The 25,879-nt window shown below is 38.3% G+C and overlaps 2 protein-coding genes across 8 annotated transcripts in view; one reads left to right on the top strand and one right to left on the bottom strand.

The window, feature by feature from the left end:
* The window catches only part of LOC126236057 (probable ubiquitin carboxyl-terminal hydrolase FAF-X), a 346,675-nt gene extending 338,497 nt beyond the window's left edge, over nt 1–8,178 (bottom strand). Inside the window, exons 1-2 of the mRNA XM_049945098.1 lie at nt 8,142–8,178; nt 6,732–6,897 (exon numbers count right to left, since the gene is read on the bottom strand). Of these exons, the coding sequence (XP_049801055.1) occupies nt 6,732–6,803 (72 nt within the window). The 5' untranslated portion in view covers nt 6,804–6,897; nt 8,142–8,178. The remainder of the gene's footprint in view (nt 1–6,731; nt 6,898–8,141) is intronic.
* Nucleotides 8,179–8,299: 121 nt separating this feature from the next.
* The window catches only part of LOC126236058 (uncharacterized), a 79,200-nt gene continuing 61,620 nt past the window's right edge, over nt 8,300–25,879 (top strand). Inside the window, exon 1 of one of the 7 annotated variants that reach the window (XM_049945106.1) lies at nt 8,300–8,590. The gene's annotated coding sequence lies outside the window, so the exon portion shown is untranslated. Of the gene's footprint in view, nt 8,798–25,879 lie in introns of all 7 variants that reach the window. The other 6 variants (XM_049945104.1, XM_049945102.1, XM_049945099.1 and 3 more) reach the window with 6 other exon arrangements.

The raw sequence follows: 25,879 nt of genomic DNA on the forward strand, positions 1-25,879 counted from the left end.
ACACTATGAATTAATGTAAAAGCCTAATGAGAAATCCTATCTTTTAGTATAATTACGACTGAACAAACCAACTGAGTCAATCCATAATCCATCCACTGGGGAATTCTCCCATGTTTGGTAGATTCAAAAATATTTTTAAAATTTTTTTTACTGGTTTTCATTTAGAAACAGTGGCCATTTTAGTTTCAGGTCCCAACCATTATTTTGTACTTACAAGCATCTGCGGTTTTTTAAATTATTCAGTAATGGGACCTTTCAAATAAGAAGCATTTAGTTCAGCTCACACTGGACCAGAAATTAAAACCGTGATCAGCGAGCTGAATGTATTCCTTAATATATTTCTAGAGCTCAAAGTTATTGGTCACAAATGTAAAAAAACTCAAATTTTGAACAGTATTTTTCCAAAGGAGTAATTTCTCCCCCTTAATATTTTTTGTGTTACAACACTACACAGTGTAGTTACTTTTCTTACAGTACCAATGGTGCGAAGCTTACACTTAAAAAAAGACGCTATTTTAAAAAACAAACTTCAATTTTTTTCCTTGGTTAGCCTGCAATATCTTTTTTAGGGGAAAAAGATAAAAATCTGACAATTGCATACGTAACAGATCTTCATGATATCAAACTTCAGTATAAATTTCAACTTTAACATTCAATGGAAAGTTATGGGGAAAAAATTACAAATATGAGTCAAAAATACATTTCTTAATATCTGCAATATCTGGACTAATAGATAAAGTGTATCAGTCACAAGACTTCAATTACATTATCTTGTTCTCATGTGATTTGTCTTTACTACATTGTTCATTCAACAACAGAGAAATTTCATCGGTCAGTTTGGGTGTTAAGTTGAAAGTTCACCCAGTCACAGCTGTAAATTCCAGGACAGACAGCTTCAACACATTTTTAAACTTTTTTTAAACAAAGTCCTTGGTCATAGTGGGTGATAAAGTGTAACAACACAGCTTTGTTTTGACAATCAATATTATCAGTGTCATCAATCCACCACTGTTCGCCATTAACAGAAGCCACTGTGTCATTTTGAAGAGTCAGTGGTATACGTTTTCCACACTGATGAAGTACACTATCAGGGGACGTGAACTTACGCTTGAGTAAGTTGTGTGACAAAGGTATAAAAAAATGAAAAGGCGGGGTGACTTTAATCTTCAGACAAGTGGTGAATCTTTCTTCCAAGACTTTGGTGTAGAGTTCTTTTATTTTCTCACATTTTACAAAAACATAGATAATCCCTTTTACCTATTGTTTATAGAATTTATAAACATTTCTTGAAGTGGGTCTGCTGAAGACTAGGATTTGTGACAGCTCACTTATATTATCTTGCAGAACCACCAGAGAAGTAGATCAGTTTGTCTACGGAAGGGTGGTGCTGTTTTATATAGTTTGTTAATTGCAGTTGAAAAGTGTGCACCACTGTACCGTTGTGTTCAAGGTAGTCACTTGTCACACACAATCTGTGACACACTAGTATACATTGATTTTTATAATAGAATACAAATGGATTAACTGTGGTCTGTTTGTTTACCCATTGGTGCCCTTTTACTTCATCTTTAACAAAAAAGGAGTAATTTTCAGAAAATTCGGTAAGTACTGCGCATTCATCAATCGCCAAGGTTTGCTTTTTGTCTTTCAGAAATTTACCCTGTGCTTTGGCAATAAAATGATGCATTTTCAAGTTTTCAAGGTTAGCTACCAACACTTCAAAAAAACTCTTCTTATGGCTTTGTAATTGCCACCAGTTCCTGTATTCTATATTGTCAGGCATCAAATCATCATCTTCGTGGTCTTCAAACATGTTAAGTAAAGCTTGTTTGCCTGGACAGTCTTAACATTTTCCCGTGATCATACAAATGTAACTGTCAATATTGCAAACCAGAACTTCCAAAAGGTCTTTATAGTCAAGTAAGATTGGCCACGTCTATCATCAACTGACGTCCTGATGATACAAACAAACAGACACAAACAAACATTATGGGTGCCAAATGCCCCTGCAACAAAACACAATTTCAGTCTCAACTCACTAAATTTCGACCATCCAATTTTAATGTCAGGATTTTCTTTTTCAAATTCAGTCAATAGTTCATTCAAACTACACAACATTAACTTTTCTTGTCTCTGAACCTTAGTACCATTTACTTTCAGACAAACAATCTTTTTTGCCAGGCATCAAACGGCTGTTAATGTCATCTTCATAAAACCTAATAACCTTCTTGATCACATTTTCATCTATGAAATTAGATGCATTTTCCTTCTGTATTGCTTATTTACTAACTGCCTTGTTAATTTAACCAAACGTTCTGATACATTAGATTCATCGCCATTTTTGGCTCGACTCTTAAGAATTTGGTAGTGAACTGATAATCTTAACTTTATCCTCTTTGTCTGAAATTCCACACTTAATCTTTAGCTTTTCTATCATATCATCACACTCAATTGGAGAATTTTTACAACTTCCTTATGGTTTAGCACAACTTTTGTTTTGAAATGAAACTTCCAAATTCTTTTTGACAGTAGCTGCCACTTATTCCACGTTTGCATTCAATGCAAAAGGTATTTTTTTCTTCAGTTAGTTTTTTTTTTTTTGCTTTTACTAGCAGGCCATACACGTAGGATTTCACAAGCTAAATCCACTGTTTTAACGTTTCTGATGAGTCACAAAATGCTTTACGTTAACTGTAATGATCTCATGATCCCATTCTTTGTTAATGACAAATATCTTAGAATAACATGTTGGACAGAACGACTTCCCTGGTATTATACTGATAAAAGAACTTTCATTTTTAAAATAATGATCAAACGTTATTTCTCTCACCCCTTTTGTTACAGGCTTCTTATGTCTCTTAAAAGGGTTCAAGCAAGACTGACCAAAAAGGTGATGAAATTTCTTAAGTATTTAATGACATGATATGTGCACATTTAGTTAGCCCCTGAGCCAACTCTTAAGTAAAACAAGACTTTTTCTTCTTCACGGTAATCTTCAATTAAAATAATGTCTTCAGGAAACACTCCACACACTCTTACGGCAAGCTTTGTTAATAAGAACACTGATAGACCACCGAGACTCCACACTTCAAGTGCTCATTGTTAACTGAGTGTGACTGAAAATATGTTGGTGAAAGTGGGAAAACAACACAGAGTTGTACAGGCTTGTCTATGATCCTGTACAGTCTTTCAGATGCTATCTGCCAGCTTGCAGAAACTTTCTGCAGGGGACTGTTTCAACAATCAATCATTCATTCATTACTTTAATTTCATGTGTTTAAATTATATAACTGATATACTTCAATCCTTAGGTGAGATAAATGTATTTTTGACTCATATTTGTAATTTTTTTGTAACTTGCCATTGAATGGCAAAGTTGAAATTTGTACTAAATTCGATAACATAAAGATCTATTAAGCATGCAATTTTCAGATTTTTACCTGGTCCCCTAACACAGATACTGCAGGGCTGAAGAATAACAAATTCAAAAAATCTGTTTTTTTTTTTTTTTTTTTAATTTTAAGTTTAAGCTTATCACCATTAATACTCTAGAAAAAGTGACTACACTGTGTAGTGTAACCTCACAAAAAATACTAAGATGGAGAAATTACTCCTTCTTTGGAAAAATACAGTTTAAAAATTAATGTTTTTTCTGTCAATACCTTTGAGCTATTAAAAATATATCAAGAAACACATTCAGCGAGGTGATTGTGGTTTTAATTTATGGTCCAGTGTCTGCTGAAATAAATGCTCCTTATTTGAAAGATCTGGGGCAACCCATTACTGAATAATTTAAAAAACCACTGATGCTTGTTAAAAAAAAGTAAAAAAATCTCTTGCAGCCTGAAACAAAAATGACCACTGGTTCTAAATCGTAAACAATAAATGGTTTTTTTTATGTTTTTGGGTCTACTAAATATCAGGGATTTTGCCCAGCAAATTTTTCCTGTAATAGTTGGTATGGAATGACCCAACTGTAAGTCGAAACAACCTAATATGTATTATGCAATCTGCATAATAAAACTAATTATATGTCAAGTACATACAATACAAGCAATATCAAAGTAATAATATTTATATCATTAACCACCTGTATAATTATGTATGTACTGACAATATCTCTTACAATGGCACAATTGCTTACAAGCACATTAATCAGTTTCAATTCACTTACTCCTGCTTTTACCGTCTGTGTTATTCCATTTCTTATAGAGAATTAAGTTCTGAACTGCCACTTTTCTCTTCCACTACACTTTTTCTGCTGCCAGTTTTAACAATATCAACTTTGTGTATGCATCCACTGTTGCTTCTTGCTTAAGATTCTTTTTTATCCTATCATTCTCATTAACGAGCCTATCATGACAAGCAGATGAGGAAAACACCACATTACATCACACCCCCAAGTCCAATAAACTCAATACAAAAAATAAAGTTATGCAGGTGAATGACTGGATGACCTCTTCCACCAACCAACACAATTATGCTACCTTGCTTTATATAACGCGTTTACTTTTTTTCTTTTTAACACTATTTACAAACCAAATTAATTCAGGAAATTGGTTTCTCCTTATCCGATATAATTTCCTTACCCATGATAACTAGCTTTATACATAACTTATGGTTTTTCCATATGTTAAGCTAACAAAGACAGTACTGTCATTAACAAAAAGATTCCCCAATACTAATTTCAGAACATTCTGAAACATTTCTGCAGAACTACAACCTCCCTTTCTGCTGCCAATTGTTATGCTTAAGATCTGCTTCACAAATTGAGGCTGTTGTATCCTATCTCCATGTGAATATATTCACTGCAGAATTCCAGAGACTAATAATATCTTTCAAGCTAAGTATATTGTAAGTATTGGTGTTTCAGCCCCATTTCACAGGTGTACAATCTGACGTGCTACTTATATTAAGTAATAGCTCCTTTCATCACTATTACTACATGCGCTTAGTCACATATTTCAGTTATTGGGTGTCCACTGAATCGAATCGCACAAAAGAACATCCTAGTGAATAAAAATGTTGAGCACAATACTTCCAATGTTTTGTTAGTTGTGATCCCTGTTAAAACGGCCAACTACATGTCCTCTCCTCATCAAGTGCATAGGTGTCTGCACACTGTGTCATGCAAATAAACTGCTAGACTCCAGATGTAAGAATGTTTTTATTTACTAAATTTTTATTAGACTATATTTCTTAATTACTATTTCCAATACTCCCAATGGCTAGACTACAATACTACACCCCCCCCCCCCCTTGAAAATTGAAATCTTGGCTGTGGTGACAAATGTCTAGTGTAGGCCAAGGACTACGTTAGGTTGAAATGTGACAATTTGAGTGTTGGTGAAGACGATGAAAGTGAAGGACAAATACAGGTTGTAGTTTTGGTCAAGCCATTTGTAAATGCACTTTGCCATTTTTAACATATTTTCTGTATAATAACTAAAACTGGAAGATATTAGATAATGGACAAATTATCAAAATATATTCTGATGTATTTCATGTACATGTAACATACTAGCCGGCCGCGGTGGTCTCGTGGTTCTAGGCGCGCAGTCCGGAACCGTGTGGCTGCTACGGTCGCAGGTTTGAATCCTGCCTTGGGCATGGATGTGTGTGATGTCCTTAGGTTAGTTAGGTTTAAGTAGTTCTCAGTTCTAGGGGACTAATGACCACAGCAGTTGAGTCCCATAGTGCTCAGAGCCATTTGAACCATTTGTAATGTACTTAAACTAAGAAAATTGCATGGGTGGGGGTCCACTACACAATATTTATTGCACCAAATTGCCATATAGCCTAGAATGCAGCACAAATTTGTTGCCATAAACAACAACGATGAACAAAGATTTTGCATGTTGGCGGCTGTGATTTCATAAAATTATACACTATCACTGACATTGCAACAATATAACATCATGGTCTTTCATATAAAATGTAAGGTCCCCTTCTTAAGGTATTAAAATGCTGAGATTGGAGGGGCTGTACTAATCTTCATGCACAACACAGTGGACAGTGACAGAATCACAGATAACATCTTCAATGCGAAAAAGACCATAAGTCCTAATCTATGAAAATCGAATCTGTGCCCAGACATGGGAGTTTTGTCCTCTTTAAGACGTTTATCACATCTGTAACAAATTGCAACCTTCGAAGGTAAGTGTACGGCCAAGCAGTCTATCTGAATACCTTCCTTATCAATCAGTCAATCTTAGAATCTGTTGTGTTTTGGGGAGAAAAGAAAGACAGTCTTAAATACACTGAGTGTAGAAGATGCTAACATGATTGGCTGACGCACTAAATGAAATGGAAATTATTTTGCTGATTTGCATATTACTAAGTCAAATACACAAATATATTTATATTCGAAAAAAATACTTCAGTGTATCTAAGTTTTAACAAAATTAAGTATGATTCCACTAGAACAAAATTTCACTTTAAATATAGCATTAAGCCTGCAAAGGAGGAAAAGATGTTGCACAAGGGCACCTTTCGTAATTGATTTGACTGTTGTTGGCAGTTTTCTTATGTTTCACTCTAAACTCACCTGGTATCCAAAACCGCTGAAACTGAATATTTTTAGTGCTACATTAAAAGACTACACAAGTGTCATAACGTTTCGAAATTGTGTAATTTCATTTAGATTAACGAAAGGCAATATGCAACTATCGATGCGAATGCAATTTTCTCAAGGGAAAAAAAAGGAAACAATAAGCGTAATCAGTACTTACTGAGCCATGAGTGGTGAGTTGACCATCTGGTGGATCTACTGCAACACCCTGTCCTCTAGTGGCTATAGTCATTTTGGCTATTGTTTTTCAGTCCTTAGGGTTGACGGCATGAATTTATAAAAACTAACGTATGTACATAAGTCTTGATATTTCCTATCTACATTACCTGAAATACAAACAAAATTAACTGTCTGTGTACTAATGCCTTAATTGTCAAAATACAAAATGAGCAAATTTTGTTTTAGCTTTTTTATTTACGATTGGCGTGTATGTTGAGAGGCGATTAGTCATAATAAATGCCATTATATTCTGACGTCAACAACATTGGAAAATATCCAACATAAAGGCACAAAATGCACTGACATCTAATCATGACCCCCACTTCGATGTCTCATTCCTCAATGTTTTGATGTCTTTGGCTTTTTCACAGAACTGAAAACACTACATGAATGTCAATACAGGGCATGACGATATCACACAGATCACTGCACACATGTTATTCTCGAGGAAATATCTTCAGAATACCAACAAAGTCCAACGCCTTAAGAGCGCTCTCTATATACGACATGTAATGGCAGGATTAGTTTACTCATTTATTGTGAAGTGGTTATTCTGATGCATAGATCCGAAACAAGGGCTTGAATATTGCTCCTGGAAACAGTTTTCTGTCTGCTGAGACCCTGCTGTCTTTCAATAGACTTCAAATATGGCAAATACGAAGCACGGACGTCCGATGTTCTTTTGGCAGGAAACAGGAACAGTCACACGCTCGGCGCACAAAATATTTTAGGTCTACGAGTTTCCTGTATTTCACGTCTATGCAAACACTCCAACCGTCATAATTCTTCCTAAATACTCTATTTCTTGTGCCCGGCTACGTACAAAATGGCGACTTAGCAATGATCAGTCCAAAGAGTTAGTACGTAAAATAAGAACGATTAAGCGCTGACACAAATTTTTAACTTACTCGCACGACAATATTCTGCCAGCTATCCCCCAGAACTACAGATTTATGTAGTAATCTTCTACACGAATGTTCTGGGAAAAACCATTTCACTTTGACGTAAGTTTCGCAGCACTGTGTAAACACGACTGCGCGAGTCACCGGTAATACAGGAGCTTTAATTCGACTGCATGAGTTGCCATACGACTTTCCAGACTGTTTCTTTGTACGAGTATTCTTAATAATTTTGCTTAGAACTTGATAAAACACCTTCCAGGTTCTGATAGGAGAAGTCAATTACTACTTGAGTGTACTACTTCATTCTATCAGCTGTGTCACTTGATATATCATCGCTTCTTGTTTAACGAGAAAGTAACTCCTCGCACTCAGTTTCAGCCATCGATTTCTGTGATGCTGTTTCTTTAAAGTACGGCAGGTTTACAGAATACAACACTAACTTTGCTCACCTTTTCTAAACCGTGGTTCCCTACAGTCGTGTTCTTTGATGCCTCAAAGCTATCATAGATGCAGACTGTCAACATTCGATTTATAAAAAACATCTGAAACCCTGCAAATATTCTGCTGAAACTCAACAGACGTATGAATGGATTTTTGCATGTTCAGTCGAGTGATCGAGCCTAGCGTTCGTAAATGGCACTGATCTTCTGATGCTAGTAGAAAATTTATTTTTCGCTCTTTTAATGAAACGCCCCCAGTACCAACGACACAACGAAAACATTCAACAACATAAAATTTTCTTTCCTGAAGTTAAAGAAATTTGGCATTGTCGGGATGAAGTCAGTCGTGTAAATATGAACTCTTCAGATAAAATTATAAAGTAATCTGTGTAATTTTTTCCATCCGATCACAACTGCGCAAAAGTGTACTGCGTTTGTGCCGCCTAGTAGATTTAAAGGTACGCGACGACTCAATCACGGCTTGTGTCCGCTATGGAATCGAGGCATGCGGTCGAGATACGGAATTTACGGAAGTAAATATTGCTGAATAAAGCTTGACGAGTGTGTAAACAATATAGGTGACTTATTCGATCTTGATTAGATATTAAGAATAGAATTCTGTTTGCAAGCTCGAAACCGTTCTGAGACCAACAATATATAATATCGTAAGTACGCGGCGCTTTTTAAATAAGTGTTGAAAGCATTGATTGATAGCAGAAATTGCCTCCTCCAGATATTCGTAGCGTATGTGTCACTTACGTAGCTTTACTTGTTGCGAATCACGAATAAAGATAGTAGTTACTGTAATTCCATTTTAGATAATTAGACATCGTATAGTATTTCAAGCCTGTTATTCCCATTTCATTCATTTCTATATTTAAAGTAAATTTCTTGGACTGATATAACTTTGGATACTAAACAGCAAGGTCAACAGCGCCCAAAAAAGTTTTGGAAGTAACGCTTGATAAAGTCTTAATATCACAGAAACGAACAAATGTCAGTGACTCCGTTTAATAATAATGTTTGCGTAGTTTTTTTTGCTAACCCTTCCCTATGTCTTAATGTTATGACATAATGCTGCAGTTGAAAGTAGCAATTACGCGTGTTAATTTTTTTTTTTTTTTTTTTTTCAAAAACATCGACAGTGCAATGCTGTGAATGACTAACAGAAGCATCACATTATATGTGTTTCCCTTGTGGTTGCATTATGCTTAACAACCTCAGTCAAAACAGTAAACAATAAATTACCATTTTAGTAAATGTGATGCATATTCATAGTGCAGTATTGATGATTGCCATTAGAAACCTGCCTTGGTTTCAAAATATTGTTAAATGAGTTTTCTGAAGACATACAGTGAATTTGAAAGGGCAGTTAGATATCACATAATTCACAGTGGAGCAACATTACCTGTGCAACATTTGAAATAATATTTATGCAAACTATAAGTGTAGTAGGTTGTGGCACAAGCATGTAATAGATCATCATCTTTTCAGGCATTAGTCTGGGGGCGGAAAGACTTACCTTAGGGGGAAAAAGGACAGGTATACACTCGCACACACACATCCATATCCAACCGCACATACACAGACATATGTGCGGTTGGATATGGGTGTCTGTGCGAGTGTATACCTGCCCTTTTTTCCCCTAAGGGGTAAGTCTTTCCGCTCGCGGGATTGGAATGACTCCTTACCCTCTCCCTTAAAACCCACATCCTTTCGTCTTTCCCTCTCCTTCCCTCTTTCCTGATGAAGCAACCATTGGTTGCGAAAGCTTGAATTTTGTGTGTATGTTTGTGTTTGTTTGTGTGTCTATCGACCTGCCAGCGCTTTCGTTTGGTAAGTCACATCATCTTTGTTTTTAGATATATTTTTCCCACGTGGAATGTTTCCCTCTATTATATCCATTACATCATCTATAGTTTGACATGTATGTTTAACCGAAGCAATACCAATGCATTTTCTGTAACATGCAATACCAAGGGGTTTGAGAGGGGGGAGGGGAGTATTTTGTGCCCGCCACAAATATTTAAAAAAATCAAATTTTGTTAATGATTGTTAACTTTTAACAACTACTTACTCTTTAAAAAACAACTGATGGAAAACCTGAAAATACTTTTTAGCACAATCGTAGCATACCAATATACACTCCTGGAAATTGAAATAAGAACACCGTGAATTCATTGTCCCAGGAAGGGGAAACTTTATTGACACATTCCTGGGGTCAGATACATCACATGATCACACTGACAGAACCACAGGAACATAGACACAGGCAACAGAGCATGCACAATGTCGGCACTAGTACAGTGTATATCCACCTTTCGCAGCAATGCAGGCTGCTATTCTCCCATGGAGACGATCGTAGAGATGCTGGATGTAGTCCTGTGGAACGGCTTGCCATGCCATTTCCACCTGGCGCCTCAGTTGGACCAGCGTTCGTGCTGGACGTGCAGACCGCGTGAGACACCGCTTCATCCAGTCCCAAACATGCTCGATGGGGGACAGATCCGGAGATCTTGCTGGCCAGGGTAGCTGACTTACACCTTCTAGAGCACGTTGGGTGGCACGGGATACATGCGGACGTGCATTGTCCTGTTGGAACAGCAAGTTCCCTTGCCGGTCTAGGAATGGTAGAACGATGGGTTCGATGACGGTTTGGATGTACCGTGCACTATTCAGTGTCCCCTCGACGATCACCAGTGGTGTACGGTCAGTGTAGGAGATCGCTCCCCACACCATGATGCCGGGTGTTGGCCCTGTGTGTGCCTCGGTCGTATGCAGTCCTGATTGTGGCGCTCACCTGCACGGCGCCAAACACGCATACGACCATCATTGGCACCAAGGCAGAAGCGACTCTCATCGCTGAAGACGACACGTCTCCATTCGTCCCTCCATTCACGCCTGTCGCGACACCACTGGAGGCGGGCTGCACGATGTTAGGGGCGTGAGCGGAAGACGGCCTAACGGTGTGCGGGACCGTAGCCCAGCTTCATGGAGACGGTTGCGAATGGTCCTCGCCGATACCCCAGGAGCAACAGTGTCCCTAATTTGCTGGGAAGTGGCGGTGCGGTCCCCTACGGCACTGCGTAGGATCCTACGGTCTTGGCGTGCATCCGTGCGTCGCTGCGGTCCGGTCCCAGGTCGACGGGCACGTGCACCTTCCGCCGACCACTGGCGACAACATCGATGTACTGTGGAGACCTCACGCCCCACGTGTTGAGCAATTCGGCGGTACGTCCACCCGGCCTCCCGCATGCCCACTATACGCTCTCGCTCAAAGTCCGTCAACTGCACATACGGTTCACGTCCACGCTGTCGCGGCATGCTACCAGTGTTAAAGACTGCGATGGAGCTCCGTATGCCACGGCAAACTGGCTGACACTGACGGCGGCGGTGCACAAATGCTGCGCAGCTAGCGCCATTCGACGGCCAACACCGCGGTTCCTGGTGTGTCCGCTGTGCCGTGCGTGTGATCATTGCTTGTACAGCCCTCTCGCAGTGTCCGGAGCAAGTATGGTGGGTCTGACACACCGGTGTCAATGTGTTCTTTTTTCCATTTCCAGGAGTGTATGTTCCATAATGTGTTAGGGAGGGGTACATCTTAATCTCCACAAAAAATTTTTAAAAAGTACAAATTTCATTCATTGTCATTGATTTTTTTATTCACAATACAATTTTTAAGATATCTAGATTTGTAAGAATGGCCCTTAACGTAAAAATATGACTATGACAAATGTTTGCAAAAAGTCACATGTGCCGCTAAGACTTAAACTTTACTGAAAAATTATGGAACCTGGAATAAAAAAACAGTGAACTTTATTTTTCTTCAAAATTTTAAAATATGAAGCACATGACAAAAGTACAGAATTTTCAGAAGATCTCACCCCCCACATTGTTACTGCAAAGGTTAAAGGGCCATAATTGTTTTCCGTCTTTGTGCGGAGTGCATACTGTTCATTTTATTTATGTTCAATGGCAGTTTATTACATACAGTGTATCCCCTATAAGCTGATGATTTTTACTGGTGCTGCCAGAAGTGGAAAAGACTGGCATTAGTTGAAAGGTATCCATCTGTGTCAGAGTGCAGCCAATATGAAACTACCACTAGATGTGAAGTATTGGTGTAAACTTAGTTGAGGATCATGTTGCCAACACTGTGGGAAGCAGCCAATGCTGCCTTCTCCTCACAGCTGCCCCCACCCCCCAACAGTCCTACACAGGGGCAAAGCATGTGTCCTGGCATTCCTGATGGCAGCCACTGTGTGAATCGTCAACTTATTCTGAACAAGGTGTACTGTCTAATTGTAAACGTCCTTGAGGGTTCAGTTTCCATTCTGTAATGGGTGTGTTTCATCAGCTGTTATGATGTTGCTGTGGTCAGTGAAGAGAACTTTCTGTCCTTGTGTTATACTGCCAGTGAATTCAAGGGTTGGATAACAACAATATTATAAAATTGATAAGATTGTTTGTTTCTCACAGCTTAGAAGAGCACACACACACACACACACACACACACACACACACACACACACACACACACACACACAAAAAAAATCAGTAGATGCGGAGCAGTGCCTCCAGCCACAGTACAGCAACAATGTGTGTGCAACGTTTGAAATAATATTTTTGCAAACTAAAAGTGTTGTAGGTTGCAGCACAAGAATGTAATAAATACTTTGACAATTACAAAGAATATGTTTTCTTAATAATAAGGATACAAATGATGGTACTACCCAATAAATGGAGGCAATCGTTAAGCTAGTTTAAAAATTGTGTAGAGGTACATTTTCTTGCTCTTTCTGCCACAAGAAACAAGGCAGACCCTGAAACTGTGTACACAAAGTTACTCTTGTGCCCATCTATGACTCTATGCCTATGCTATGTGGCGAGTAGCAATCTAATGCCTTCATAATACTAGTGTCTGGAAAGTCATTGATGTATGCTAAGAACAGAATTGTACTCAATACATTACCCTGAAGAACAAATGTGTTTATATGTTGGATGTCTAACAATTGTTTTACTGAAAATTTATCATCAACAGATGTGTGAACTGTGGTGTCACCGCCAGACACCACACTTGCTAGGTGGTAGCTTAAATCGGCCGCGGTCCATTAGTACATGTCGGACCCGCGTGTCGCCACTGTCAGGATCGCAGATCGAGCGCCACCACACGGCAGGTCTCGAGAGACTTACTAGCACTCGCCCCAGTTGTACGACGACGTTGCTAGTGACTACACTGACGAAGCCTTTCTCTCATTTGCCGAGAGACAGAATAGCCTTCAGCTAAGTTAATGGCTACGACCTAGCAAGGCGCCATTAACCATTTGTACCATTGCATGTACCTTAAGATAGAGTCTCACTTGTATCATCCAGAATGCTGTATACCAAAGGACAATATCAAAGTTAAGTGTTCTAGTAGCTACGTTCTTTTCTTTATCACATTAATTACGAATCCTGTTCCAGACTTAACGCCAGATGGCGTGAGTTGACGCGTGCCCTTTCGGCTACTTCACTGTGGACTGGCTGCCTTAACAGTCCACTACATGAACTATCAACTTTCTGCACATTGTAAGACTGAAACCATTCATTCCTCTTGCACCTGGTGCTCCTAGATTGTTTAGTAGTGTTGTATGGTCAACAATGTCAAAAGTCTTGGACATCTAAATCTACATCTGTGCTCTGCAAACCACTATGAAGTTCGTGGCGAAGGGTACATTCCAGTGCACCAGTTATTAGCCCTTTTTCCCATTCCATTCATGTATATAGTGCAGTAAGAATGATTGTTTAAATGTCTCTGTGCCTGCTGTAATCAATTCTGTCCTCATGATCTCTGTACGAGTGATACATAGGGATCAGCATCACTGTGACGCTCTCACATGTGTCAAACAAATCTGTGACATTCATGCTGCACTTCTCTTTATACATTCAGTATCTTGTATTAGTCCTTTTTGGTAAGGGTGCCACATACTCCAGTAGTATTCTAGAATGGGTTGCAATCTCCTCCAGAAAGGGATTGCATTTCCCCAGAATTCTACCGATAAACTGAAGTCTGCTGCCGGCTTTACTCTCGTCTCAGCCTGTATGACTGTTCCATTTCACATCCCTACAAGTTATTGCACACAGGTATTTGTATGAGTTGGCCTATACCAGCTGTGACTCATGGAGATTATAATCGTAAAATATATTTTTTCTCATTTGGTGAACTGCACAATTTTACATTTCTGAACATTTAAAGCAAGTTGCCAATATTTCCACCACTTTGAAACCTTATCATGACCTGACCGAATATTTATGCAGCTTCTTTTGGACAGTACTTCATTATAGATAACTATCATCTGGAAAAAGTCTGAGGTTGCTATTAATATTGTCCACAAGGTCATTAATATACAACATGAACAGTAAGGCTCCCAATGCAATTGCCTGGGGCATACCTGAAGTTGCTACTACACCTGATGATGACTTTCTATCCAAGATAACCTGCCACATCCTCCCTACACAAAAAAATCCTCCATCCAGTCCAATTTCGCTGGATACACCATGTTATTGTACTTTTGACAATAAGTATAGATGTGGTATTGAGCCAAATACTTTTTGCAAATGATGAAATACGGCATCTACCTGACTGCCCCGATTCAAAGCTTTCAGTATGTCATTTGAGAAAAGTGTGAGTTGGACTTCGCAAGATCGATGTTTCTGGAATCTATGCTGGTCGGCCTGAAGGAGGTAACTCTGTTAGAGATACTTCATTATCAAAAAAGGGGGAAAAATCAATCATCAGCTTTGTTGAAATGTTCTGCAGCTGTTGGAAAACAGCTATGAACAAAATTATAAACACCTTATTACGTTTGAGTTCAGAATACGTTCAAAGGTTCTAGAACAAATCGATGTCAGGGGTACTGGACTGTAGTTTTCTGGGTCACTTATATTACTGTTCTTGTTAATGGGTGTGACCTGTGCTTTCTTCAAACTACTGGGTATGGTTTTTTTGTTTGAGAGACCTACAGTAGATTATCAGCTGCAAATTCAATGTATAATCTGACAGGGATTCTATCAGACCCTGGAGCTTTGTTCAGTTTTAATGATTTCAGCTGTTTCTCAACACTAATTACACTAACACTTATTTTATTCACCTTTTCAGGGGTATGAAGATTAAGTTTGGACAATTCTCTTGGTTTTTCTTTGTACAGGGACATTTGAAAACAGAGTTAAGCAGTTCAGCTTTTGTTTTGCTACCCTCATATTCAGTTCCAGTCTCGTTCCTGAGTGACTGGACACTAATTTTAGTGCCACTAACAGCCTTTACATACAGCCAGACTTTATTTTGATTTTGTGAAAGATCATTTGACAAAATTCTGCTTTTCTAGTCATTGACGCCTTTGGGCATGGCTCTTTTGATTGCCAAACACACTTCTTTCAGCATCTCTCCATTTATAGCACTATGCTTTGTTTTACACCTATTATGCAGTAGTCTCCCTTTCTTTAGAACTTCTTTACAGTGACTGTATACTACAGAGGATCCCTCCCATTATGAACTGTTCTACTGGGTATGCATCTATCCAATGCATGGTCAACTGTTCTACCTGATCCTCCCCCTCATTAAAAGTATTCAAGCTCCTCATTCAGATATGTTGCTACTACTTTTTTTGTCTACTTTACTGAATGTGTATACCTTTCTACTTGTTTTGGTTGTCTTCTGCACTTTGGTAATCAGTGTTGCCACAACCACATTGTGGTCACTGATACCAGTATTGATGTGGACAGACTCAAAGGCGTTAGGTATATTTGTTGCCATTAGATCATATATATTTTCATTATAAGTGGGGTTCTGAACCATCTGATGTAGGTAGTGTTCAGAGAAGGCATTTAGTAAAGCTTCACAGGATGTGTTGTCATGCCCACCACCAACAAAGCTGTAATTTTCCCCGTTAATTGTTGGATGATTAATGTTTCCACTGATGATTGCTATATGATTGGGAAACTTGGATACAAGTGAACTGAGGATTTATATGATGTTTTTGGTTACATCAGGAGATGAATCTGCTGGGCGACAGGATCCAATTACCATTTTGCGCTTGCTCCTGATACTGAGACTTGCCCAAACAGTGTCACATGCAGCTTCAGTGTCTGTCTCGGTGGGTTTGAGTTTCTTGCCTACTGTGACAGATGTACTAGCTCCGTTTCCCATTAGCCTATCATTTAGATATACAATCAATTTTTTCCAAAAATCTTGCTGCTATTTCAGCTTTCTGTGCATAGAATTGTGTTCAATCTAGAGAGAGAGAGAGAGAGAGAGAGAGAGAGAGAGAGAGAGAGAGAGAGAGAGAGACCCACCCTGGTTCAGTCCTTCTACTTGATTTGGAATCAGGCGATAATGATCAACTCTGGGGACAATGCTGCCAATTGTGGGCATTGTTGAAACTCAATGCGCAAGGCTGGTCTTCTCAACATTCTTTGCCAGTCACTGAAATGACCCAAGTACAACCACGGAGACAAGGCAACAGGCACCATGTGTTCCAGTGTGTGCCACAATCTGCAATTTGTTGCACCCTGTTCCCTCAGTGGCTTCCAAAATACCCTCTTCAAAATGTTGAAAGAGGCCCCCAGGCATACACATTGTGAGCACCTAGTGTTCGTTCCCTTCCCTTGTCACAATTTCACTAAGGGGTACCGTTATTCAATGTACTTGTGAATTTCCGATGAGTAGTAGACCCTACCCTTTTGTGTTTGCCTGCTCTTGACGCAGGACAAAACAAATATCCCCAAAATACGTTACATGAGTCATACTGGCTAAGTTTCAGTTTCAGTGAAAGGCAGCACCTCAAACTTGTTGGTTAGGGTGATTGGTATGACACCCTATGTCCTCCCTGGTCCCCATCTACCCTGTACAATACACCTAGGTCTACCGTTGACACACCACACACAGTCAAGTGGACAAGTAAAGACAGATCCCATACTTCCTGCAGAGGAGACAGCATCCACAGAAGAGGATGGTACTTGAGGTACCTTTGGTACTGCAATCACAGGTACACAATTCTCGGTAGCTTTTTCAACACATCAGTTTGTAGCAGTTACCTGAATTAAAGTGCTCATTTATTATATGCTCTCTATGCACACCCTTCAGAACAGGAATTAAGATCTCACCTACACCTGTTTGCGGCTCATGGTCTAGTGGCTACCATTGCTGCCTCTCAATCAGGGGGTCCCAGGTTTGATTCCCAGCCCGGTTGAGGATTTTCTCCACCTGGGGACTGGGTGTTTCTGTAGTCCTTATAATTTCATTGTCATTCGGGAAAGGGGCAAGAGTGGACAGCGCAAAGATTGGGAACTTGTACGGGTGCTGATAGCCACCCAGTTGAGTTCCCCACAAACCAAGTACCATCATCATCATCATCTCACCTGCACCTCCTGACTTCTTGCTTTTTAATTTCTGTTTTGTCTTCCTGACTTTGAACTATGTTGTTTGGAATATCATTTTACGTGCTGTGTAAGCCACTACAGGTGCTACAAATATTTTAGGAAAATTCTGTTGCAACTTCTCCGCGATGTTGTTGTGGTCTTCAGTCCTGAGACTGGTTTGATGCAGCTCTCCATGCTACTCTATCCTGTGCTAGGTTCTTCATCTCCCAGTACCTACTGCAGCCTATATCCTTCTGAATGTGCTTAGTGTATTCATCTCTTGGTCTCCCTCTACGATTTTTACCCTCCACGGTGCCCTCCAATACTAAATTGGTGATCCCTTGATGCCTCAGAATGTGCCCTACCAACCGATCCCTTCTTCTAGTCAAGTTGTGCCACAAATTTCTCTTCTCTCCAATTTATTCAATACATCCTCATTAGCTATGTGATCTATCCATCTGATCTTCAGCATTCTTCTGTAGCACCACATTTTGAAAGCTTCTATTCTCTTCTTGTCTAAGCTATTTATCGTCCAGTTTCACTTCCACACATGGCTACACTCCATACAAATACTTACAGAAACGACTTCTCAAATCTATACTCGATGTTAATAAATTTCTCCTCCTCAGAAATGCCTTCCTTTCCATTGCCAGTCTCCATTTTATATCCTCTCTACTTGAACTATCATCAGTTATTTTGCTCCCCAAATAGCAAAACTCGTTTGCTACTTTAAGCGTCTCATTTCCTAATCTAATTCCCGCAGCATCACCCGATTTAATTCGACTACATTCCATTATCCTCATTTTGCTTTTATTGATGTTCATCTTATACCTTCCTTTAAAATATTCATTTACAAAATTTGCCAATTCCTGAGGATTTTCTTGTATTCTACCCCCATCTTTGATCTGTGCGCTTTTCCCAGTTTCTTGTTTTATGACATCCCACACTATATTGCTTTTGTTTCTTTATGTATTATTTTGTCATTGAATGTTTTTTTTTTCCCCAGCAAATATTTCCCTCCTGCACATTTTTTTTATACCTATGATGATGATCTAAGAACTGTAGATCAGTGTAGTGCTTTTGAAAATAACTGAGAAATTTTTAATGTGTGGGAGAACTTCCTAATATGTACCCACAGTTAACAATTTGGTTTCTTTAGCTGCTGCTGTGGAAGTGGCTTCTTTTGGAAATACCTCCTCAAAACTTAATTTAAACAACATGCAGGATTTAGAGATCTTGGCATACACACTGTTTTCCAAATGCACTTCATCCCAGATTTGATTTACCAGTGCCCTAGAAAAATTATGTATTTTTAATTTCAAAAAAATCCTTACATAGGTCCTTTTTTTTTTTAAGGGTTTTACAAAGCTGATCTCCATCTTTGTTATCTGACAGTAATGATCAGAAAGGCCAAGATCTTTTATCAGTACTTTACAATTTCTCTTGCCAATGTCTGCAAATATGTACTTGGTAAGACTCCTGCTGAACCTTTGGATGGTGTAGTAGCTGTGTTTATCATTTGTGTCACACCAAGAGTGATCAGAATGTTAGAAAGTTATTACTAATTTCAATGCCAACACCTCTGTTAATATTTACACAAAATATTATGTTAGTTTTGGGGGCTGAGACTCTTTGCAGGACTTCAGTTAATTTGACAAAGAAAGTTAAACATTATCACTAGGTGGGACACACACACACACACACACACACACACACACACACACACACAGATAGATAGAGAGAGAGAGAGAGAGAGAGAGAGAGAGAGAGATCTTCTCTAGCTTTAAGGTGCAGCAGTAACAGATTTGTGTGGTGATAGCATCATATGCTGTATTTCATTATCTCTACATCAGTGCTCTGTAATGCATACCACCATGCTGTTTGAGACTGTAATTCTACTTAAAGCTGTTTTACTTTACTTTTAATGGACTGCATATTTTGTATAAAAAAAACAGGTAACTCTGAACAAATTCCTGTGAGGTATGTGTACTCTGGTGTATACGGTGAAGAAATCTCTAAACTGGTTTGGGATACTTTTAAGGGAGTAGAGCCTGTTGTCACAATTTGTCATAAAAAAGACCTAGTCATCCTACCCATGACAACTGGCACTTGACCATGTGTGGTCCCATACTCGCCTACTATATAGTCACTAATTAGCTCCACCGATCTCCCTTTGCCAATAATGTTGAGGTGCAGATCATGTCTAGTTTATCACCATCTTGCAATAGTACCTGTCGGCACCACGGCAATGTGCATCTAGTCAACAGTCGTCAGCGCCATCTCCAGTTCTGCATTGGCTTGCTGTACAATACTGCCAAGATGAGATCAATCATGTTGTCGAAACAGCTCAGCTTTGCTCACATTGGTGCCACCAGTTCAGAAAGCTGTCTTATTCATATCATGACCTATGGGTTTTTAAAGTGTTTTCTGAGCCCTTTTTTCATAGACTTGATCAGCCTCTATAGATTGCTCCCACTTGGCAAGAGTAATGTAATTTTGGGCAAGTCCTAATGGTCATTGCCTGGTAATCAATGTTGAACTTGTAGTACAGAGTAACACTAACCTCTGTGTAATATGTATTGTTTGTACGAAGAGGATGAAAATTAGTGATTGTGTCCTTTCTTCATTTGGACTACCTAAGCCCGTTTGTTGTCTTTTTTTTTTTTTTTTTTTTTTTATAATAGACAACTTCTCTTATGCTACCCCTATTATAATCTGGTTGTTTCGCAGCGGTCTTAGAAGTTACAATTATGGGCCATATCTACCACACGTAAGTACTAAGTCTTACCCATTGGTCACCTAACTCAGAATTCAGGTGGGAAAATGTTGGCCATATGTAATACACGTGACTTCATGTACTGTATAGAACAAATTAGTCTTGAAATTTTTGTCTGCTCTGTCAAAAGATTACAATTTCGTAAATGTATATCAAGGGAACAGTTAGAATTTGTAGCTTCCAAAATAATGGGCAACAAGATTCTTTTTGTTGTGCAGCACACATGTATCTGATAATTTTCTTCTGCTGTTTCAGTATTCAAGATACACCATTTAAACTTCCCAATTACACCATACCTAATAATAGCTTCAAAATAACTATAATATATGCTATTTTTCCTGTCCTCATATCAGAGGAATTTGCCTACTTACTATATATAATAGGATATCAATATGTGTATTCCACCTTAAGTGCTTATCCACATTTACTCCAAGGAATCTGAATGTCTCAACTTCTTCCATAAGTTGATTGTTGTGTTGTATTTTACATTCCACACATTTTGAATGTTTGGTTTTGAAATTTCAATCCATTTAACTGGAACCAGTTTTCCTCGGTATCTAATGGTCTTGTGATAGAGCATAGAATTTTTTCTGTATCATCTGAAAAGAGAACTGAAGGAAAATTTAAACTTACAGATAAGTCATTTACATAGAATAGGAACGTAATTGCCCCTAAAAAGGAGCATTGAAACACACCTTGTGATACTGTATTCTATTTAGAATAATAATTCACTACACTTGAAAGTAATGGCTGCCCTTTGTAAAATAGAAAGCCATTTCAGAGCATTGCCCTTGATCCAATATTTAATGAATTTTTAGAGAAGCAAGGCATGGTTTACTACATCAGAGGCTTTTGTAAGACCACATGAGATACCTACAACTTTACGTCTGACCAAATGTTTTGCATATCTTTTCACTAAAGTTATTCACTACATCCAGACTGGATACTTGTTATAATTTTGTATAATAAAATTTTGGATCTGGTTTGCAGCTACAATCTCTGACACCTGCAACAGCTTCCCATATCTTCCCTTGACCCTTTTTTGAACAGAGGTCTGTTTTTGATACACTTCAAAATGTAGTGGAGATGCTATTATGTGATGCTATTTAGTGAGTAGCACATCACACCCAACAGTGTTTTTTTATGAGAATATAACATTTTCCACATCCATTATTGACACTTAAAAAACTGTGAAATAATCAGCTTCTTGGTGGAGTCTGGAGGGTTGTACTTTACTCTGATACTCAGATATTTGAGCTGGGTTTACAGTAATGTTATCATTTACTTTAATCCTAGATATGACTACCAACTCTTAAACCTAACTCTGGTTTGACTGTGCTGCCACACTGACTTGTCTTACTTTTTTTGTTGTAAAATAAACTTCTTGTTTATCATTTGTCAGATGCATTCACACCTTTTTTGAAATGTAGGTGTATAATTTCTAACATACACAGTAAAATGCCTGTTTTTAGTGTATCTCAATTCATTGTGGAGTTGCCTCTTCATGGCATTGGAAACTTTTATGCTATGGTTATCCATTTACATTTACTAGTAATTTTGTTGTGTATGGCTATAAGTGGAGAAGTTTCATTAAACATTTCAAGAACACTATTTAAAAAATTTTCAAAGTTACTGCTACATGAATTACAGTTGTTGAAAGGCCATTCAGTCTCTCTTAACTTATTACTAAATATAGTTGAATCTTTTTAATACAAGTTCATTTTTGTATGGCTTTTTTTAGATGTAATTTCCCTGTTAAGTTTTGGCAGTGCAGTGAATAATGCAGAGTGGTTAGAATGTAACAATATTATGTGAAAGAAAATTTCTACTCACTATACTAAAACCAAACAAAATGTATAAACACCTACAAACACATTATTTGTTAACATATCATCAATACTGATTGCCAACTGCGTATTTACTGTAGTGGGGCTTGCGTGAAGTTTTCTTTGGAGCCAAAGTTTTTCATTATGTCTATGAATTTTGACACACCACTCCTTTCAACTATGAGATAAATATTGATGTCAGCAGCTATTACACACTTTTCTTTTCTTTTTCATTGAGGTTTTCAAGCAGGCACTGTAATTTGACTAGAAAAGTGTCAATTGTAGCTTTCTGGGGTACTCTGTAAATATAAGCTACTATGACATTTAAGTCCCTTAGCTTGACACAACAGCTTTCAAATACATAAGCTTCATTCACACAATAAAAATCATTCTTATTTTATATTTTGTATCAGAATGCATAAGTATTTGAGAGCGTCCTTGTGATTGCTCTTGTCTGCTTCAAATTTTCAATTATATTAATAATTTTAAATCATTATCTGTAAGCCAATGTTCACTGACATAAATAACTGTAATTTTTTGCATTCAGAAAGAATAATTTGTAATTCGTCAACTTTATAACTTTAACTTTATTTATTTATTTAATTAATTACTTGTCAGTCTTCTTACTGGTTTGATATGGCCCGCCATAAACTCCTCTTCATCTCAAGAGCAGCACTTGCAACCTATGTCCTCAATTATTTGATGGATGTAATTCAGTGTTTGCCTTCCTCTACATTTTTTGCCCTCTGCAGCTCCCTCTAGTACCATGGAAGTCATTCCATGATGTCTTAACAGATGTCCTATCATCCTGATGCTTCTCCTTTTCAGTGTTTCCCACATATTCCTGTCCTTTCCGATTCTACGCAGAGCCTCCTCATTCCTTACCTTATCAGTCCATCTAATTTTCAACATTTGTCTGTAACACCACATCTCAAATGCTTCAATTCTCTTCTGTTTTGGTTTTCCCGAAGTCCATGATTCACTACCACACAAAGCTGTGCTCCAAACGTACATTCTGAGAAATTTCCTCCTCAAATTAAGATCTATGTTGGACACTAGCAGACTTCTCTTGGCCAGAAAATCGTTTTTTGGCAGTGTTAGTCTGCTTTTGATGTCCTCCTTGCTCCGCCTGTCATTGGTTATTTTGCTGCCTAGGTAATAGAATTCCTTTACTTCATCTACTTCTTGACCATCAATCCTCATTTCTGCTACTTCCCATTACTTTCATCTTTCTTCGATTTACTCTCGATGCATATTCTGTACTCAGACTTTTCATTCAATTTATCAGATCATGTAATTCTTCTTCACTTTCACTCAGGATAGCAATGTTATCAGCAAACTGTATCATTGATACCTTTTCACCCTGAATTTGAATTCCACTCCTGAATCTTTCTTTTATTTCCATGACTGCTTCTTTGATGTACAGAATGAACAGTAGGGGCAAAAGACTGCACATCCCTGTCTTACACCCTTTTAAATCTGAGCACCTCATTCTAGATCATCCACTCTTGTTATTCCCTCTTGGCTCTTGTACATATTGTATATTACCCATCTCTCTCTATATCTTACCCCTCTTTTTCTCAGAATTTCAAACATCTTGCAGCATTTTACATTGTTGAACGCCTTTTCCAGGTTGACAAATCCTATGAATGTGCATTGCCTTTTCTTTAGCCATGCTTCCAGTATCAACTACAACACCAGAATTACATCTCTGGTGCCTTTACCTTTCTCAAAGCCAAACTGATTGTCATATAACACATCCACAATTTTTTTTCCATTCTTCTGTATATTATTCTTGTCAGAAACTTGGTTGCATGAGCTGTTAAGCTGATTGTGTGACAATTCTTGCACCTGCAGCTCTTGCAGTCTTCAGAATTGCGTGGATGATATTTTTCCAAAAGTCAGATAGTATGTCACCAGACTCGTACATTAGATACATCAATGTGAATTATCAGTTTTTTGCCACTTCCCCAATGATGTTTGAAATTCTGATGGAATGGTGTCTGTCCCTTCTGCATTATTTGATTTTAGGCCCTCCGAAGCTCTCTTAAATTCTGATTCTAATACTGAATCCCCCAATTCTTCTAAATTGACTTCTGTTTCTTCTTCTGTCACATCAGATAAATCGTCCCCTTCATAGAGGCTTTAAGTGTACTCTGTCCACCTATACACTCTCCCATCTGCATTTAACAGGGAAATTCCTGTTGCACCCTTAATGTTACCGTCCTTGCTTTTAATTTCACCGAAGGTTGTTTTGACTTACATATATGCTGAGTCAGTCCTTCCGACAATCATTTCTTTTTCAATTTCTTCACATTTTTCCTGCAGCCATTTTGTCTTAGCTTCCCTGCACTTCTTATATATTTCATTCCTCAGCGACTTGTATTTCTGTATTCCTGAATTTTTCTGAACATTTTTGTACTTCCTTCTTCCATGGATCAACTGAAGTGTTTATTCTTTACCCATGATTTCTTCAGAGTTACCTTCTTTGTACCTTTTTTTCCAAACTTCTGTGACTGCACCCTTTTTTTTAAAAAAAAAAAAAAAAAAGAGAGAGATATCCATTCCTCTTCAACTTCACTGCCTACTGAACTATTCCTTATTGTTGTATCTATAGCCTTAGAGAATTTCAAGCATATCTCATCATTCCTTAGTACGTCTGTATCCCACTTCTTTGCATATTGATTCTTGCTGGCTAATTTTGTAAACATCAGCCGATTCTTCATCACTACTACATTGTGATCTGAGTCTATATGTGCTTATGGGTAAGCCTTACAATCCAGTGTCTGACTTCTAAATCTCTGGCTGACCATGATATAATCTAACTAAAATCTTCCCATTTCACCTGGCCTTTTTCAAGTATACCACCTCCTCTTGTGATTCTTGAACAGAGTATTCATTATTATTAGTTGAAATTGATTACAGAACTCAGTCTTTCTCCTTTCTCATTTCTTTTCCCAAGCTAATATTCTCCTGTAACCTTTTCTTTTACTCATTCCCCTACAACTACATTCCAATCCCCCATGACTATTAGATTTTCATCTCCGTTTACATACTGTGTTATCCTTTCAATATCCTCATATACTTTCTCTCTCCCCTCATCTTCAGCTTGCGACATCAGCATACATACCTGAACTGTTGTTGTCGGTGTTGATTTGCTGTCAATGCTGATAAAAACAACCCTATCATTGAACTCTTCACAGTAACACACTCTCTGCCCTCCTGTTAGAGTCATAACAAATCCTAGTCACGTTATACCATTTTCTGCTGCTGTTGATATTACCTTATATTCATCTGATCAGAAATCCTTGTCTTGTTTCCAATTCACTTCACTGACCCATCTACATTTAGCTTGAGCCATTGCATTTCCCTTTTCAGATTTTCTAGCTTCCATACCACATTCAAGCTTCTGACATTCCACACCCCAACTCTTAAAATGTTATCCTTTTGTTGGTTATTGAACCTTTTTCTCGTGGTCACCTCCCTCTTGGCAGGTGACGTCCAGCATACCACTGTCCACAACCAGCACCTGTAAGTGCCAAAGCAAAGTGAATAAAGACTTATCAGTCAGGCAGCTGTGGCAGACGGGGCCATCAACATCTTCGCAGGGAGCATCAAGAAGGCACACGGAAAGCAGAGTGCCTCTTAGGGCCCTCTTCCCCATCACACTTGAAGTTACAGGGAACAGAGAAAGGGTCACAACATTCGGGTCAAGAACTATCCTGGGCACCATCAAACCTCTTCTGACA

Source organism: Schistocerca nitens, chromosome 2 (assembly GCF_023898315.1).
Source record: "Schistocerca nitens isolate TAMUIC-IGC-003100 chromosome 2, iqSchNite1.1, whole genome shotgun sequence".
In the NCBI taxonomy this organism is placed as follows: Eukaryota; Metazoa; Arthropoda; class Insecta; order Orthoptera; family Acrididae; genus Schistocerca; species Schistocerca nitens.